The sequence below is a fragment of the Aethalodelphis obliquidens genome, unplaced genomic scaffold (genome assembly GCF_003676395.1).
Source record: "Aethalodelphis obliquidens isolate GAN/ISIS:26980383/991018 unplaced genomic scaffold, ASM367639v1 scaffold61, whole genome shotgun sequence".
Classification (NCBI taxonomy): domain Eukaryota; kingdom Metazoa; phylum Chordata; class Mammalia; order Artiodactyla; family Delphinidae; genus Aethalodelphis; species Aethalodelphis obliquidens.
The window spans coordinates 125,461-142,086 of NW_020838005.1; the positions used below are offsets into that span (position 1 = coordinate 125,461).

The 16,626-nt window shown below is 49.7% G+C and overlaps 1 protein-coding gene across 1 annotated transcript; it reads left to right on the forward strand.

Moving 5' to 3' along the window:
• Positions 1–2,615: 2,615 nt before the first annotated feature.
• On the forward strand, positions 2,616–16,341 carry CHMP7 (charged multivesicular body protein 7). The gene is made up of 10 exons (XM_027087875.1): positions 2,616–3,346; positions 5,300–5,471; positions 11,616–11,801; positions 11,938–12,071; positions 12,926–12,974; positions 13,209–13,328; positions 13,615–13,713; positions 13,925–13,985; positions 14,480–14,659; positions 14,887–16,341. Exons 1-10 carry the CDS (start codon positions 3,048–3,050, stop codon positions 14,937–14,939), a joined length of 1,353 nt encoding a protein of 450 aa, XP_026943676.1. The 5' UTR covers positions 2,616–3,047; the 3' UTR covers positions 14,940–16,341.
• The last annotated feature ends 285 nt before the right edge of the window (positions 16,342–16,626 follow it).

The following is a 16,626-nucleotide window of genomic DNA, read 5'->3' on the forward strand; positions in this document are numbered from 1 at the left end:
TCTCTTCTGAAAAATGGAAAAAGTGCCAAAACATCTCACAGGGTTGTGTCAAAGTCTGGTCTTTGTTTACAAAGCCAGACACCAGTTAAAGTGCTCAGGATAGATTTTAATCAGTAATATACTACTGCAATAGAGAAAAGAGTCCAGGATGAACTGTACTCAACTTCCATTTGTACAGAGGACTGGGCTCTTTAAAGGGTGAATGAGGGAAGAGGGTGAGGGTGTCTCAGTAGGGACAGGGCAGTGAAAAATTACAAACTACAGGAAGGGAGGGTTGATCCCTGTAAAACTCATTTGGGTTTGCTAACTAGGGCTTATCAAAGTAAGACTCCTCCCCTCCCACAGAGGCCAGGAGACAGGAGCCCTGTCTTCGTGTGTTGGCTGGAACATACAGTAAATATTTTGACAACCTTGAGTTTTCTTAGGTAGGCGTGTTAAGGGGGGGCTAGATATGCCTCGAGCTTCCAGAAAATATGCCTCGAGCTTCCAGAAACTATGTTTGTTCATGTCTTTATGGACCGAGGTGGACAGGTATAGTTAAGAAGAGGCTTCAGAGGAGCCTGTCCAGAGCGGGATCGAGGAAAATTTTTGTCACTTGTTACGAGTATTAAATGAGATCCTGACTGTGAAAGTACCTGTAATACTATAACACAACACATTAGTATCAATGGACACATTCATTCATGTAACCAATCATATCCCTTCCCCTCCTTCAAAATGCTTATTAAATTTCTTCCTTACACTGAGTCCCAACTACTAAACATCCTGCCACTCAGTGATAGCACCTATTACATTATGTGCTAGGTATTTTACATACATCATAACATTTCCTTCAAACAACCCTATTAGGAAATATTATTTTACAAAAGAGGCTCAGAAAGTTTAGGTACTTGATCAAGGTCACACAGCCAGTAAGAGGCAGAAGTCAAATTTACATTCAACTCTGACGATTGTTACCTGGTTTCATTAAACAAGAAACTCCTTTCACTTTTTTTTTTTTTTTTTTGCATTTCATCACTTGTTTAAGCTCTCACACTAGATTTTTACAAGCTGGTGAAAAATGACAAATTATTTCTCCTACAGAACTATAACCACATGTTCCCAGACAGTATAAATATGTGGTTCAGCTAACGTTAATACACATCACCATTTTATCCATTACATAATAAAACAAATTGTCAAGTATCCAAATATTAAGTTACAGAGCTCAAAAGGCGTATAAAATATTAAACGTCTGTTCAATTCATTAGCAGAGACCCACTTCCTGTTTTTTTTTTTTTTTTTGCAAGAGAGGTTGGGAATCACACTTCAAACAAAAATAAGTTGGTAAACAACTTCAGGTAAGTATGAAAAAAAATTACAAGAATTTCAGAAATTTTATGATTAAGAATTGTTTTAGCTACAATAACAGAGTATTTCTACCCCCAAAGTGCAAACATTAAAATTAACTATAAGGCTTTTTTGTCTGGAGACCTTGAAAAACATGTGCTTCTGTACAATGCAGATTTTCAAAATGGAGGTGTTCCATAACAGCACAAAATGAGATTTATAGACAGACATTAAATAATCACTGTTTCTAACCACTCTTATGGGGGCATCTTTGTGGAGTATAATGAATTTCTACAGTTCACTTGTCTGCATAGAGGTCATGCTGTGCCCGGCAGTAATCTCCACTGCCCTTCAGAAACTCCATAAACGTGTGACCAAGAACACCACAGAACTGAGGAATATGTCCACTCATTGAAGACTGTGGCCTAATCATACAGCTGGTCCCGAGGCGGCGGCGGCGGCAGGGCAGGGGCGGCGGTGGTCGTCGCGGGGCGGCGGCGGCTTCGCAGGCTCGGGCCGGGGCACCGGACTCGCTCCTGCAGCGAGCGGCTCCGAGAAGAGCGCGCAGCCTCGCCGCCCGCAGTCCCGAGAGCCAGTATGCGTGCGGAGGTCTCCTTTCGCCTTTCAAATGGTTCAGTTAAAAAGAAAACCAATTTATTCTTAACACACTGGACGTGTTTCTTGCTCAGAGATTTTTTTTGTGAGACTCGAACAAGATCCTAAGATATTAGAAGGGCAAGAGTGAAGTTACTCACCTTTCAGTTTATGAAATATTTCTACGGAACCACTATGCGTGGTAGATATTTAAGCCATTGCTTAAATATCAGGACACAGATTAGTAAATGCTAAATTGTTCAGTCCAGGAAAGAGATCATCAGGACAGTCGGAAACAGTTCCAAGGAAGATTGGGGGGGGGGGGGGCCGCGTGGTATGTGGGATCTTAGTTCCCTCACCAGGGATGGAACCCATGCCCCCTGCAGTGGAATCGCGGAGTCTTAACCACTGGACCGCCAGGGAAGTCCCTCAAGGACGATCAGAATTGAGCTGGATCTTAAGGGATCCATAGGATATTGATTCTGAGAAGGAAACAGAGGGACACTCCGGAAGGTGGGGAGCAAGTAGAACCTTATATATCCCTGTAATTCGGCGTATATACTGTCACAGAGCTTGCGTGACCAACAGTTTCGGTTATCCGCTGATATTACCATAAACGGAAGCTAACTTGGAAGTTTAAATTATATGTCCGAAGTAAGAACGCCTGGTCGAGGAGCACTAAACGGTGATCCACGCGGGCGATCCTGGTGCCTTTGGCGCCCCTTAGCGGGACTCTCCAGTCCTACTACCTGAAACCACCGCAAGTCTGAGCGTAATCGTTTGCCTCTATACAACACCACGCCAAACTCCACGATTACCGAGGGGTCACGACACGCACTTTTCCGCCGCGCAAGCGCTACGTCCCCCTTTCCGCACAAAGGCTGCGGGAGGAGGGGTCAGCGCAAGCGCTCTGAGTTTCTCGGAAAATAGGGTCATCATCCCGCCTCCTGGCGCAAGCCGGTAGAGAAACGCATGCGCTGTGAGGAGGCAGGGACTTATTTCACGCGGCGGTGACGTAATGACAGAGGAGGAGGCGGCCCAGGAACGGAAGCCGGGAAGGAACCAGGGCGGAAGGGGACCAGGGCCAGGGCTGTGTGTGGAGCCTCGGCTGGCCTGGGGTTCCAATGTGGTCCCCGGAGCGGGAGGCCGAGGCCCCGGCCGGGGGAGACCCGGCGGGCCTACTGCCCCCCGAGTGGGAGGAGGATGAGGAGCGCATGTCCTTCCTGTTCTCCGCTTTCAAAAGGAGTCGCGAAGTGAACAGCACCGACTGGGACAGCAAGATGGGCTTCTGGGCGCCGTTGGTGCTGAGCCACAGCCGCCGCCAGGGGGTGGTGCGCCTGCGTCTGCGGGACTTGCAGGAGGCCTTTCAGCGCAAGGGCAGCGTCCCGCTGGGGCTGGCCACCGTGCTGCAGGACCTGCTGCGGTGAGGGCGGGCCCGTTCCGGGGGCGGGGCGGCTCCGCGCGGGCAGGGACGCAGGTCGTTCTCCGGAGCGCACCGCGACCAGCCCGGGGTCTGGCCTCCAGGAGCCGTCTGTGTTTGCTCACTGGGTGAAGAAGGAGGCCGGGTTAGGGGTGTTTGGAGGGAGAGGGAGGCGGGGTATGGGGGGAGATTGAGGGGCCAGGATAGCCCCTCAGTTAGAGGGAGAGATTAGATGAGATCCAGACGGTAAGAGAAGAAGCCAGCCTGGCGGAGGTGCCAGTGGTTTGTCTGGCCTGGAATCCCGTTATGTAGTTATTTCGTAGGGGCTTCCACATTTGAATAACCCCGGAACAGAAGATCTGTGAGACAGGATTTATTGAACTAAGGAAGGGCAGAGCTAAGAAGAAGGTAGTGGTGGGGAAGAGGCCTATACGGGTCTTGCCAGCAGCCTCCACCCCATCCCCGCCACAGGTCATGTGTCTGGCCTCTCTTGGTGACCCGAGAAGGTCCTGTAGGTGCTACCTGTGCGACAGGTGCAGGGTTTTGGAGGTTCCTGAGGCGGTAGCATGCACATGAAACAGACGTACTGCACTTCGCAGCGTGCAGGCATTATGCATACACCGTCTGGCTCCCTCAGCAGTCCTGTGGGTGAGGTGGTAGAATTATCCTCAGCAGACAGAAGAGGAAGCTGAGCCACAGAGAGGTCGAGCGACTTGCTGGGGGTTACACAGCTGGATAGAGGCCATGCCGGGGCTGGACCCCGGGTCTTCTGATTCTAAAGCATTTGCACTTCACGTTGTATATGTCATACCCAGAGCAGCCTCGCCAGCACAGTGACTCCCTCCGTGACGGAAGACGAAAGTCAACTTTGATATGTTGCTTTCAGCTCTCTGCTCTTCCTGGTTAAGAGATCTCCCTTCTCCCCAGCCCCCTTCCCTTGGCTGACATTGATAGGGCAAGCCATTTCTGGAACTTCACCTTTCTAGGAAAATGTGCTGTGGACAGTTTGAGTTCATGCCCAACGTGGGGAGACAGTAGCTGAAAAAGTCAGTGAGGGGCAGGAAGAGTCTGGGCTTCCTTATTACAACAGGACCATCCTCTGCCACTTCCCACCCAGAGACCTTTAGTACCTCGATTTCTCCTCTCCTGACCGCTGGCACTCCACTGATGCCCCTTGGGGCTTGATGGGGTCTGGGACCTGAAGAATTTCTCAGGGAGATATTTTTCCATAGAAGCAGCATAGCTGTAGTTAACAGCTTTGCATGAGGGCCAGATGGCCTGGGTGCAAATCTTCGCTCTGCCACGTGCAAAATTATGTGACAGAGGAAAAATGATATGCCCCTCCCTAAGCCTCAGTCTGACCAGTTATAAAATGTGATGATAATTGTACTTAGATGTATTGTATTTGAAGAGATACTCCTTATGTAGCCCTTAGCATAGTGACTGGCCCAGGGGAAGCATTCAGTAAATTTAGCTACTTAACACTAGAACCATGAAATGCTTATGTCTTATCTCCACCCACCCAAGCCTAGGAATAGCAGAAAACCCTTTCTCTGAACGTCTCTGTATTCTTCCTCATGTCTTGCTCTTGACATTAATCCATTATTGTTGTTTTCATTTTATCGTTTTGAGCTCCGTTTGTAACGGGAAGTCTCAACGTAGGCTGTGTGGCCTCCTGTGCCTCTCTGTAGTCTTAGTGGAGAGCTTGCATTTTGGAGCCAAATCATAGTTTAGCTTTGGCCTCTGTCATCTTCTCAGTCCCTCAGTTTTTTCTTGCAGAAAATTGTGAGGCTTAGAGCTGGAGCGTAAACAGTACCGCTCACAGTAGCCGGCACGGAGTAGGTGCCCGGTAAATGGTGTTCATGATGATGACCAAATTCCTCTCTGGGGGTAAGGAGGGAGGTGGGGACATTGCAGTAAGCCTTACTACATGTCTTTTTCTTTCTTTGCCTGCAGTCGAGGGGAGCTGCAGCGGGAGTCAGACTTCATGGCCAGTGTAGACAGCAGCTGGATCTCCTGGGGGGTCGGAGTCTTCCTGCTGAAGCCCCTCAAGTGGACTCTTTCCAATATGCTAGGGGATAATAAGGTTCCTGCCGAGGAGGTGCTCGTGGCCTTGGAGCTTCTTAAGGTGGGTACTCAGAAGCAAGAGGTCTGGGTGTCATCTGGAGTGGTGGCAGGACCCTCCACGTTCCTTGGGTTGCTTGGGTGAATAGTTAGAAAAAGAACGGATCTTTTTTACATGGTGACAGAGTTGATAACTGAGTTTATCTAACCTCCCTTTCGCTGTACTTTGTAGTCTTTAGTTGTTAGTTGGACCTGTACATTTCAAGGGTGAGCCTCTGTCTAGGAATTGTCAGTTAACACACAGTTGATTCTTTTCCGTACTTGTAGGGGTTAATGATAAACTAAAGTTTAGAAAATGCTTTGCCTTCTGTGGTTTATGTACAAAAATTTCTTTCTGAGGACCTTAGACTTTCAGCTTTGCCCTCCCCTAAATCAGCGAACTGGGCTCAGATGTCCTCCTTTTGTACTTACTTACCTCCATGAAAGAAGCCACCAGGCCCTTGATCCCTTCCTACTCTCCTGGTCACTCCGCTTGCTCCTGGCCTGCCTTCTGTCCGCAGCCCAGAGCATGCAGCTGATGCTTGACTGCTTCCCTTAGCAACACCCTCGGGCGCCTCTGCAGCTTTCGGGCCACACCAGAGACACCAGCAAATCAGCCACCTTAGATAATCCCCACGGTCCACCATCCCTGCCAGAGAAAATCGCTGTATCGCCAAGCCTGGGGCCCCTTTCAAGGTCCCCAGCTTTAGGAGGGCCCTGGGAGCCACTTGGCAGCCCAGTGTTCTTGTCCCCTCCCCGGCCCTCCCACACGCCTTGCATTGTCTGCAGTCACTGCACTGAGAAGGTAGAATCCCTTTAGTCGTGCCTTCAGCTGTCTGTCCTCCCACCTCCAGTTTGACTTCCTCTGAGCCCTGCTTTCTCCCCAGGCTCAGAGGATGAAGTGTCCTTCCTGTGTTCCACGTGTGCTCGTGAGTCTGTCCCTACCCTTTGTGGCATCTGTGACCCTCCAGATCTGTATATTCCTTTGCCCTGTCTGTCGGTGCTCTCCTTCTTCAGCCTCTAAATCCACTCTGGTTTTCCCATCTCAGGATGACTCCTTGTGGGACCTGGGGCCCCTCCTAGTCACTGCTCTGTCTCTCCTTCTCGGCCAAGCTTTGTTGTCCCCACGTCCTCACCCCCACACACCCTTTAACCCAGAGCAGACCTGCTTCACCCCCATCGTTCCACCCGATTGCTGTGGGCGAGGTTATAGTAACCTTAAGTGTGTGCGTGCGTGTGTTTATAAAGTTGACTAAACACCAGGTGGCAGAAGTGGACTCAGAGATAGTGGTTATTTTTGAAACTCACAGACCAAGCCCAACCTCAGGGCCCTCGCATAGCCCTGGAGGCTTCCACACTGCTGGACGCAGGTCGGAATCCCCCGCCCCCGCTCCATGAGAAGCTCCAGTTTCTCCTCACCTCCACAGACACCCCCCAGCACCACCCTTCGGCCTGGGGAGCAGGTCTCCAAAATCTACCAGCTCTCTCTGTCCCCCGGGAGTTTTGACTGAACAGCATGCATTTTCTTCAGGGGAGCACCTCTCCCCCTTTGCGCTGCACCCCCTCCCCTCCCAGGGCCCTGACCTCCAGGACCTCCGGGGCTCAGCCAAGACCCCACAGAAACCGTGGGGCGTTTCAGGTGCTTCTGGGCCACCTCCATCCCTCCTTGCGGTCTTTTACCTCCGGTGTTCTCCAGTCTGGAGCAAAGAGAGGTAGATCCATTTATCCCCACAGATGTGATTTTGGACTCAGTCTTTTGAGAGCAAACGCAGAGATGGGGGTGGGAGTGGAATTACACAGACCTTCTAAGGACCAACAATAATTTCCGACAGCAAAGTAGTCTAATCCTATTTAGATAGAAAAATAAATTTAGCTCTTCAGGGGCATGGACTGTTGAATCTGTACCCAGCTTACATCACTAAATAGAACACTTAACACTTATTCCCTTTCGGTGACATCTGCTATCAAATATATGGTGACTTCAAAGATATGGTTTTCTCCTGGGTTAGAGACTTGTTTTCATGTGTGAAAATAAAGGGTCTTATCTGGATATTTTTATAAAACAAAAGAGCCTGTTTCTGCGGTAAATTGATTTTCCCAAGTCTAAACACAGAAAGCAGCCAGCAACTTTTAATTTTATTTGAAAAAAATACCAAAAAGTAAAAATTGCCCATAGATTTTGCTATTTAAAAATTTAAAGAAAGAAATTAAAGTTTCCTTTCTATTCATCCCATTTCCATCTCTTTGGGTTCATTCCCTTCCTGCTTGTGTCTGTAAGAACACACACATCTTTTCTTATTGAGCCTATTATATTACTTTCCATGGTATCTTCTTGTTTGCATTTAATGCTTCCTGGAAATCTTATTTACTTGTTTACTTATCTACTATATAAGCTGTCTCCCCTACCAGAAGGAGAAGTTCCATGGGCTCTGGGAACAGTGCCTGGTACCTAGTAGAGAGTCAGTAAATATTAGTTAAGTAAATAAATGAATATACACATACATACATATGGATATACATACACTCCATTTTTTTTCCAGAAATGGAATCTGCTTTCACCTGTTGGTCTGCACCCTCCTTTTTTTTTATTTTTCACCTTAGTATATCATGAGCATCCTTCCAGGTCCCTACACAATATGGCTCTACTTCATTCTTTTGGATGGCTGCGGAATAATCTATAAACACGCCACAATTTATGCAATAGTTACCAAATGGATATTTGAGTCATTCCAATTTCTCCCTACTGCACAAAGACACTTCTCTGACAGCCTCGTGCCTACACGTATGTACTTCTACTTTTATTTTTATGGAATTGATTTCTAGAAGTGCATGTGTACATTTTAAATTTTAACAGAAATTGCCAAATTGCTTTTCAAAAGCGTGTGTAAATTTACACTTTCACGAAGATTGCATTGAAGTGTCCAGTCTCTTCACATCCTTGCCAGCCCTGGATAACAGCAATCTTTCAAATTTTGCCAATTTGATGAACAAAAATGATACTTCCTATTGGTGATTTGAGTATCTTTTCACCTATCTAGTGGCCATTTACATATTCCTTTCTGTGAATTGCCTCTTTATATCCTTTGCCTGTTTTTTATTTTGGATTCTTTGTCTTTTATATTCATTTGTAGGAGTTCTTTATTAGGGATAGATAGATACATAACATATTTAGTATTAGGGATGTTAATATTGTTTCCCAGTCTCTTGTTTGCTTTTCATTTTTATTTACGATGTCTTTTTTGTTGTTGTTTCTTTTGCGGTACGCGGGCCTCTCACTGTTGTGGCCTCTCCCGTTGTGGAGCACAGGCTCTGGACGCGCAGGCTCAGCGGCCATGGCTCACGGGCCCAGCCGCTCGGCGGCATGTGGGATCTTCCCGGACCAGGGCACGAACCCGTGTCCCCTGCATCGGCAGGCGGACTCTCAACCACTGCGCCACCAGGGAAGCCCATGATGTCTTTTACTATATAAACGTTTTTATATTTCTACAGTCAGAGTTCTCAAATTTTCCTTTATGGCTCTTGAATTTCTGCTCATGCTTAGGAAGGCATCCTCTACTTCAAGGTTATCAGATTTTTGTTTGTTTGTTTGTTTGTTTTTTGCGGTACGCGGGCCTCTCACTGCCGTGGCCTCTCCCGCCGCGGAGCACAGGCTCCGGACGCGCAGGCCCAGCGGCCGTGGCTCACGGGCCCAGCCGCTCCGCGGCATGCGGGATCCTCCCAGACCGGGGCACGAACCTGTGTGCCCTGCATCGGCAGGCGGACTCTCAACCACTGCGCCACCAGGGAAGCCCTATAAGATTTTTAAAATATTTTCTTCGAAGTATTTTATACTTTCATTTTCTCAATTTAAGTTTTAATAATTCGGTATGTAGTTTTGTATATGTGGTAGAGAAAAGCTGTTTTCTTCTAAATGAGTAGCCAGTTGTCTTAACATCATTTGTTACTGTTGTGTACCATTAATGTGTGTGTGTGTGGACGGCACACCGTTCTTATTACAGTAGATTTGTAGTAAATGTTTTTATCTGACAGCACAGTCAGATCTAATGAAAGCTCTAGTTTCTGTCTTATCAGACTCCTCTGCTGCCTTGGATACTGTTGACCACTCACTCCTTAAAATTTTCCGTTACCTTGACCTTGTTTTCACTACAGTGCAGGCTCTCCTTGGTTCTCCCCAAGCAGTTTCTGGATCACTTTTGTGAGTTCCTTCATCTCCCGAACATTTTGAATGTTGGTCTTCCTTCAGCTTATTACTTTGCTATCTGCATTTTCTTGGGTAACTCACTTATACTTGCGATTTTAATTACCTTCTATATGCTGAGGACTTTCAGATTAATATATCTCCTGTCCTGGCATCTCCTTCGATTTTTTATTTATTTATTTATTTATTTTCGGTACGCGGGCCTCTCACTGCTGTGGCCTCTCCCATTGCGGAGTACAGGCTCCTGACGCACAGGCTCAGCGGCCATGGCTCACGGGCCCAGCCGCTCCATGGCAGGTGGGATCTTCCCGGACCAGGGCACGAACCCGCGTCCCCTGCATCGGCAGGCGGACTCTCAACCACTGCGCCACCAGGGAAGCCCAGAGCTTCAGAATTTTATATCCAGTTATCTCCTGTACAATCTCAAGCATCCCAAACCAACATGTCCAAAACGGAATGTTTTGTCTTGCCTTTAAAAGTATGCTTTTCCTCCTGAATTCTTGCTGTTAATCCACCCAGTCACTCAAGCCAGAACCCAGGAGTCATCCCAGATTCCTCTTTTGCCCTTCCCCCCAGACCCAGTTACCATGGACTGCCAGTTTTATCTTTTAACTTTTGCTTGAATCCCTCCCTCTTTGTCCCTATTCCCATTGCCCTGTTCAGTCCCTTGTATTCTCTTGTATCAGTGGTCTCCCTGCCTCTGAGCCTAACTCCTACCATGCATCCTTTCCCCTTTGTCAGCTACATCTCTGTTAATCTAGCCGTGGCCTTCCCTTCAGGGACTACCCACCATCTGCAGAGTGAAGGACAGCATAGAAGATACGTTACACTTTGTATGAGACAGAAGGGCTTCTGCTGTCTCAGCCCTTCCCACCCGCATCCCACCCGCATAAACACCACACTGGACTCAGACTCCCTGCCGTTGAGGGACTCGTGACCATCACTCTTCCCACGATGCCTTTCCCACCGACTTCACCTAATGACTTATTCACCCTACAGGATTCTGCTCAACAATCTTTTTTTTTTCTGAGCAATTGATGAACTCCTTGGGTATTCCTTCCCTGTATTTTCATAGCATTCTGTGCATACTTCAGTAAATATTTCTTGTTTACAGAAGACCGAGCGAGTAATTTCCATGAAAGAGGAAGACAGTGGCATTGTTTTTTGGAACTCGTATTTCTTAGACTTCTCACAAAAATCCTATCCCACCCATTTGTCACATGAGACTCTTTATAGACTCAATAATTTCCGGTTTGCAGGATTGCCATTTGGCATAAAAATGGAGAGACCAGGGGCTTCCCTGGTGGCGCAGTGGTTGGGAGTCCGCCTGCCGATGCAGGGGACGTGGGTTCGTGCCCCGGTCCGGGAGGATCCCGCGTGCCACGGAGTGGATGGGCCTGTGAGCCATGGCCGCTGGGCCTGCACGTCCAGAGCCTGTGCTCCGCGACGGGAGAGGCCACAGCAGTGAGAGGCGCGCGTATCGCAAAAAAAAAAAAAAAAAATGGAGAGACCAGGATTGGCAGGGAATTTAAGTATCATCTCATCCACCTTCTCCAGTTGGTGAGTGGGATGCTGAGGACCAGTGAGACTGACTGGTCCAGGGTCACACAGGCTAGGCCAACCACCAGGCCTTGGCTCTCATTCCTGGCCATTGCACCCCACCACACCACCTCATTCTCCCCGTGGGGGACCACGGGCCAGGGAGCTGCAGAGACATGAAGTCCTAGCTGGAAGGGCAAGCACGCATCTGGCTCCCAATATATTACGTACCTCATTTTATCCGTGTTCCCCAGACTTTCCTCCAAGGTTTAAAAAAACACAAGTCCTTTTTCCTTTTCCAAAGCTGAAGACAGGGTCAGAGCTCCCCTGCTCTTGCCTTGTGTGATTGTGGATCTGAAGCATGGGGTCAGGGCTCTCTGGGTTCCGTGGGCAGCAATCAGGGCCCGCAAGCACCTTTCTCTTTCCCTGCAGGAGAAGGCTGAGGAGGTGTATCGTCTGTATCAGAACTCCCCTCTCTCCTCGCACCCCGTGGTGGCCCTGTCGGAGCTGAGCACCCTCTGTGCGGGCTCCTGTCTGGATGAGAGGACCTTCTACTTGGTGTTGCTGCAGCTGCAGAAAGAGAAGCGAGTCACCGTCCTTGAGCAGAATGGGGAGAAGGTATGGAAACTCGCTGTTCCTTCCCTGCCTCGCCGAGCACTTGTTCAGTGTGTACTGACGTGCCTGCCAGCATCCCTGCCTGTTGATTTCTCAGCATTTGGGGTCGGGGCAGCAGTAATTTGTCCCTGTCCCTCAGATTGTGAAGTTTGCCCGGGGCCCACATGCCAAGGTCTCTCCTGTCAACGACGTAGATGTCGGGGTTTACCAGCTGATGCAGAGCGAACAGCTGCTGTCATGCAAGGTGGAATCCTTATCCCAGGAAGCAGAGAGGTAACTCCCCCTGAGCTGAGCACCCCTGACCTCCACCCTGGCCCTTAGAGCTGGTGTCCGTGGGCGCTTAAAAAAAAAAAGGTTATTTATTTATTTATTTATTTTACTAATTGTGAAAGTACTGACTGTTCAGTGCAGCCATCATGGAAAGCACAGATTATCACAAAGGAGAGAAAAATGAATTCCTCCCCCAAAGAGTACAGCTTTTAACACTGTGTTTATGCTCGTCCGTGCCAGTATCCGTTTAGCCAGTGTTTATTGAGCTAGGCCTTGTCTTGGGGACTTGGGGATAGAGTAGTGAAGGAGACAGGTCTCTGCCTTCCAGGGGTCTTGCTGAGGGACCTCTGCTCTTCCCCTCCAATGACTATGCAAGGCGTCCCTGCTAAAGGCACATTACCACTTCTCCAAAAAGTAGGGTATGTAGACATGGAATTAGAATGGGCTTGTTCACGCCCTCTTACAGTGGGAGAAACCCCATGTTGTGAGAAGGCCAGCGTCATTGGTGGCGTTAGGAAGTCATTCCCTACCTCCTGGCTCCCAGGATGGGAATTTGTCTTCAGGGTGCCTCGTCAGCATGTTTGCACACTGCCCGCCCCGCCCCCGCTGTGGGTGAAACAGCTTCTCCTTGGCCCTTTGCCTTTCCCAGGGGCAGACCCGCCCAGCCCGCATCTCAGCTTGCTGCAGGGGTTTGGCAGTGGGCTGTTGGGCATCGTTTTTCTGGCCATTGGGTGGAATGAATTTGATCTTCAGATTTGAAAGTACCTTCACTAAAAGTGCTGCTCCTGGGGACACTTGAGGACCCTGCCACCCGCGTCCTCGGGCCTCGTCATCTTGAGCTGTCCCTTTGTTCGTAGGTATAAAGAAGAAGCCCGCCGGGCATGCCGAGCAGGAAAGAAGCAGCTGGTGAGTTCTCTCTCTTCCCCCCACAGCTGTGTACCTGTGCCCACAGCGAGAGGAGCCCCAGTTCAGGGAGTGACCTTCTCGAGGGGAACAGTCTGCTTGTGGCCCAGACACCACAGCTTGTTTTACAAACCTGGGGTGGTCTTATCATCTGGGAAGGGCTCTCTTCCTCTAGCCCTTTCGCCTGCCCGGTCTGACCCTGACCATGACCATGTCTCCACACCCCGCCCCCCCCAGGCCCTGAGGTCTCTCAAGGCTAAGCAGCGGACGGAGAAGCGCATCGAAGCCCTGCATGCCAAGCTGGACACTGTTCAAGGCATCCTGGACCGGATCTATGCCTCGCAGACGGATCAGATGGTAGCCACTGCCCCTCTGCCCCAGTGCTTGGCTGGTCTCTGCGGTGTCCGCCGCTCATCCCCTCCGCTGTGGCTTTGCTGTTTGGAGGAGGCCTGGGTTCTTTCAGGATATGCTTGGGACTGCCTTTGCCTCTCCCATTGGGCAGTTTTGGCCTCAGTGGACATGGAGTGAATCATGCATGGGTGGGGGAAAAAAACCACAAAGCTTTCTTTTGGAGATGAAACAATATTGTCTGTATTTTGCCCAGTGTTCTTTATCTGCACTGATAACTTTGCCTTCTCTTTAGGTTTTCAATGCGTATCAGGCCGGGGTAGGAGCACTGAAACTCTCCATGAAGGATGTCACGGTGGAGAAGGCAGAGAGCCTTGTGGATCAGATCCAAGAGGTACAGGAGGGGGTGGGAGGACACACCTACACAAGGCAGTTCCTGAGGACAGGAGTGACTTCGCCGTACTTCCTTCTTTCCCAGACTGTTTACCCTGCGAACTTGAGGACGCTTTCCTTGATTCTCCAATGGGGCAGCATTACTTTGTAACCCTGAACACTGAGACCCAAAGACCATTCAGAGTTCAAGGCGTTGTGCTTTTCTCTTACAGCTGTGTGACACCCAGGACGAAGTTTCTCAGACTCTGGCTGGTGGGGTAACCAATGGCTTAGGTGAGTTGACATGGTGATTCCGTCTTCCTTCCTCTCTAAGATGACTTCAGCTCCTTGTGCTGTGATAGGTTTGGCCGTGGGTCTGCTCTTTTTGGTGCAGGCAGGGCCGGCCCACCCTCCCCTCTCTCTGGGGCTTCTCCACAGGAGTAAGGAGAAGGAATTGGCATTTCCTCCTTGATAGGCTGTGCTAACGGCCCCTTGGTGCTCTGGCGTCCCTTACTCCCTAGGCCTCTTCGAGGGCAAGGAGAAGCAGGGTCCATTCCATGGTGTTAGCAAAATACACCTCCTTGATGACCTAGCTCTGTGTATGGAAAAAGCGTATCTGCTTGAAGGTGTCCTCTGCCTCCCAACTCACACGATTTTTTTAATAAACCTTCAAGGAGGCCTGGGCATCTTTTGTAAAGCCGAGCTGGGTTTGCAGTCCTCGATCCTTGACTCAGTAATGCGTTTCCTCCCTGGGCTTTGTGTGTCCTTATGCTGTCTTCTCTTTCCAGACTTTGACAGTGAGGAACTGGAGAAGGAATTGGACATCCTCCTTCAGGACACCACCAAAGAACCTTCGGATCTGCCCGACAACCCCCAGGAGACGTTTTATACCAACAGTGTGCCTAACCTTAGGATCTCGGACGCTGAACTTGAAGCTGAACTTGAGAAACTGTCCTTATCAGAGGGAGGTACGGAGCTGTATTCCCAGGGCTGCTGGTGGGCTTGTGGTCCTCTGGCTGACGGTAGCGAGGCTCGAGGTTAACGTGTCCCAGCCCCATTGCCCAATCTGCCGGGGTACCGAAGTCGGGTGAGGGAGCTGTGGGCTCCTTATTCAGACTTGGTCCCTTAAACACTGGGATGCTTTCGTCTCAAAGACCTACCTGGTATAGAGTTCAGTCATTTCTTCTCCTTGCAGGTTTGGTCCCAAGCAGTAAATCTCCAAAAAGACAATTGGAACCGACTCTATAAAGCCATTGTAGGACCCTCAAGTGAAGGACCCTCGTGTCAAAGAGAGACCAGGCTTGTGTGTGTGTACATAGTTATTTAAACGAGAAACTCCCGGAATGTGTTGGAAAGAGGAGGAAGGACAACCACTCTGATGTATCTGGATGCTACCACTTACTACGGGACAGATAGAATTTCTGGAAGCGTGCTCGCGAGGCGTGCTGCCAGCTGGGCTCATGGCCCTGCATTCTCATCTTTCTAGTGCCACAGTTTATACAGTTCTGTGTTTGCCCTGTCATCTTTCATAGCCTGCGGCTCCTGCCACGGGCTCAGTTAGGTTTGTCTTCCCCCACCAGCTTTGTTCCAGCCAGCGAAGGCGAAAGATTCGTGCAGCTTTGCCAAATCAAAATCTGTCCTCGTCCCCCACCCTCACTGTGTTTAGAGGAGTTTATTCTGTCAGTAGGTCCGTTACACAGCTCTTCCCAGCCCCTCTCTGTTTCCATCGGTCGCGAGAGGAAGGAGAATCAAACAGCTGCCACGTTATGGAGAAACACACAACGTGAAAGGTTCTCCCCTGGGGTTCAGATTCTCCAGGTGTTCAGAAAGAGAGGTAACCCCTGAGTGGCTCAAGGGTCGTGACAGTTGGAGAGGGGCCTTGTGGGGTTGGTGGCCACTGCCGCCTCTTCCATCTTATGCAAAAGAAGATCTGCTGACTGGAGAAATGGTTACTCTTGGTCTTTTGAACTTGACGAGGAGAAGCCCAGGTGACTACAGAGCCCCGGGTGTCCAAACCCCATATGCTTTCTTAAAAAGGTATCATCTTTGCCTTGCCCCCGTGGTGAATGAATTAAATATTAACTTAAATACGTAAATCAGAAGAAGCCGCACAACAGCACACCCCCCCCCCTTCTTGAGCCTGGCAGACAACAGCAGGTTATTTGAATGTCAGAAGCATGTTACGTTGTAGCCCACCACTCGGGGCAGGGGATCTGAGCCAGCATGTGCAATAGAAGCAGAAGACAGTGGCCTCGGCAACGTCTGCTGTGTGCTTCCCGGCCCTGCGCTGCGCCCGGCCCCACCTCCTGAAGGCCCGTCCCCTACTTCCTTTGACGAGTGGGGGAGGATGGCGGAGGGGGACAGGCAGGAGAGGGCCTGAGTGCGCTGGCAGCAGGGAGAAGAAAGACAGCAGCCACACTGCCGCTCTGCTGCGCAGTCCCAGACGCCTGCCTGGCCCTCGGCCCTGCCCTTCCTGCTTAGGGTGACGGAGAACAGAGGGGAGGAATTTGCTCCAGGCCAGGAGCACAAATCACTGTTCAACAAGTTTCTCTCCCACTCGGCCTTGGGAAACTGAAATGTTGGGGGTGAAGAGAAACAATCACTATTTTTTCTTTTTTTATCTGGTAAATGATTAAAAGAAAAACCCTGAGCGCCTCGTCCTCGTCTCTTTTTTAGGTTGTATAAAGTGCCTTGTTCCTTCCTGCATCCCCACCCTCACCTCCAGCATACACACATGGGTTCTCTCACTGACGCCACCAGGAGAAGGCTGACCGGCTTCCTAGCAGGAGTCCCTAGCTGCTGGGAAAGTGGTCAGCCTACCTGATGGCTCTCACGCCGATGCTGTTATTAAATGGCCTCTTTTGTTTAAGAATGTGTCATCATTTTCCTTACTCTTTTCCTTTCCCTCTTCCCTCTAGATGACCCACTTTCCTCG

Coding starts and splice junctions, on each gene's coding strand:
- CHMP7 (XM_027087875.1), top strand. CDS start 3,048: ATGTGGTCCCCGGAGCGGGAGGCCGAGGCCCCGGCCGGGGGAGACCCG. Junction 12,072..12,925: donor TTATCCCAGGAAGCAGAGAG/GTAACTCCCCCT, acceptor CTTTGTTCGTAG/GTATAAAGAAGAAGCCCGCC. Junction 13,714..13,924: donor TTGTGGATCAGATCCAAGAG/GTACAGGAGGGG, acceptor TTTCTCTTACAG/CTGTGTGACACCCAGGACGA.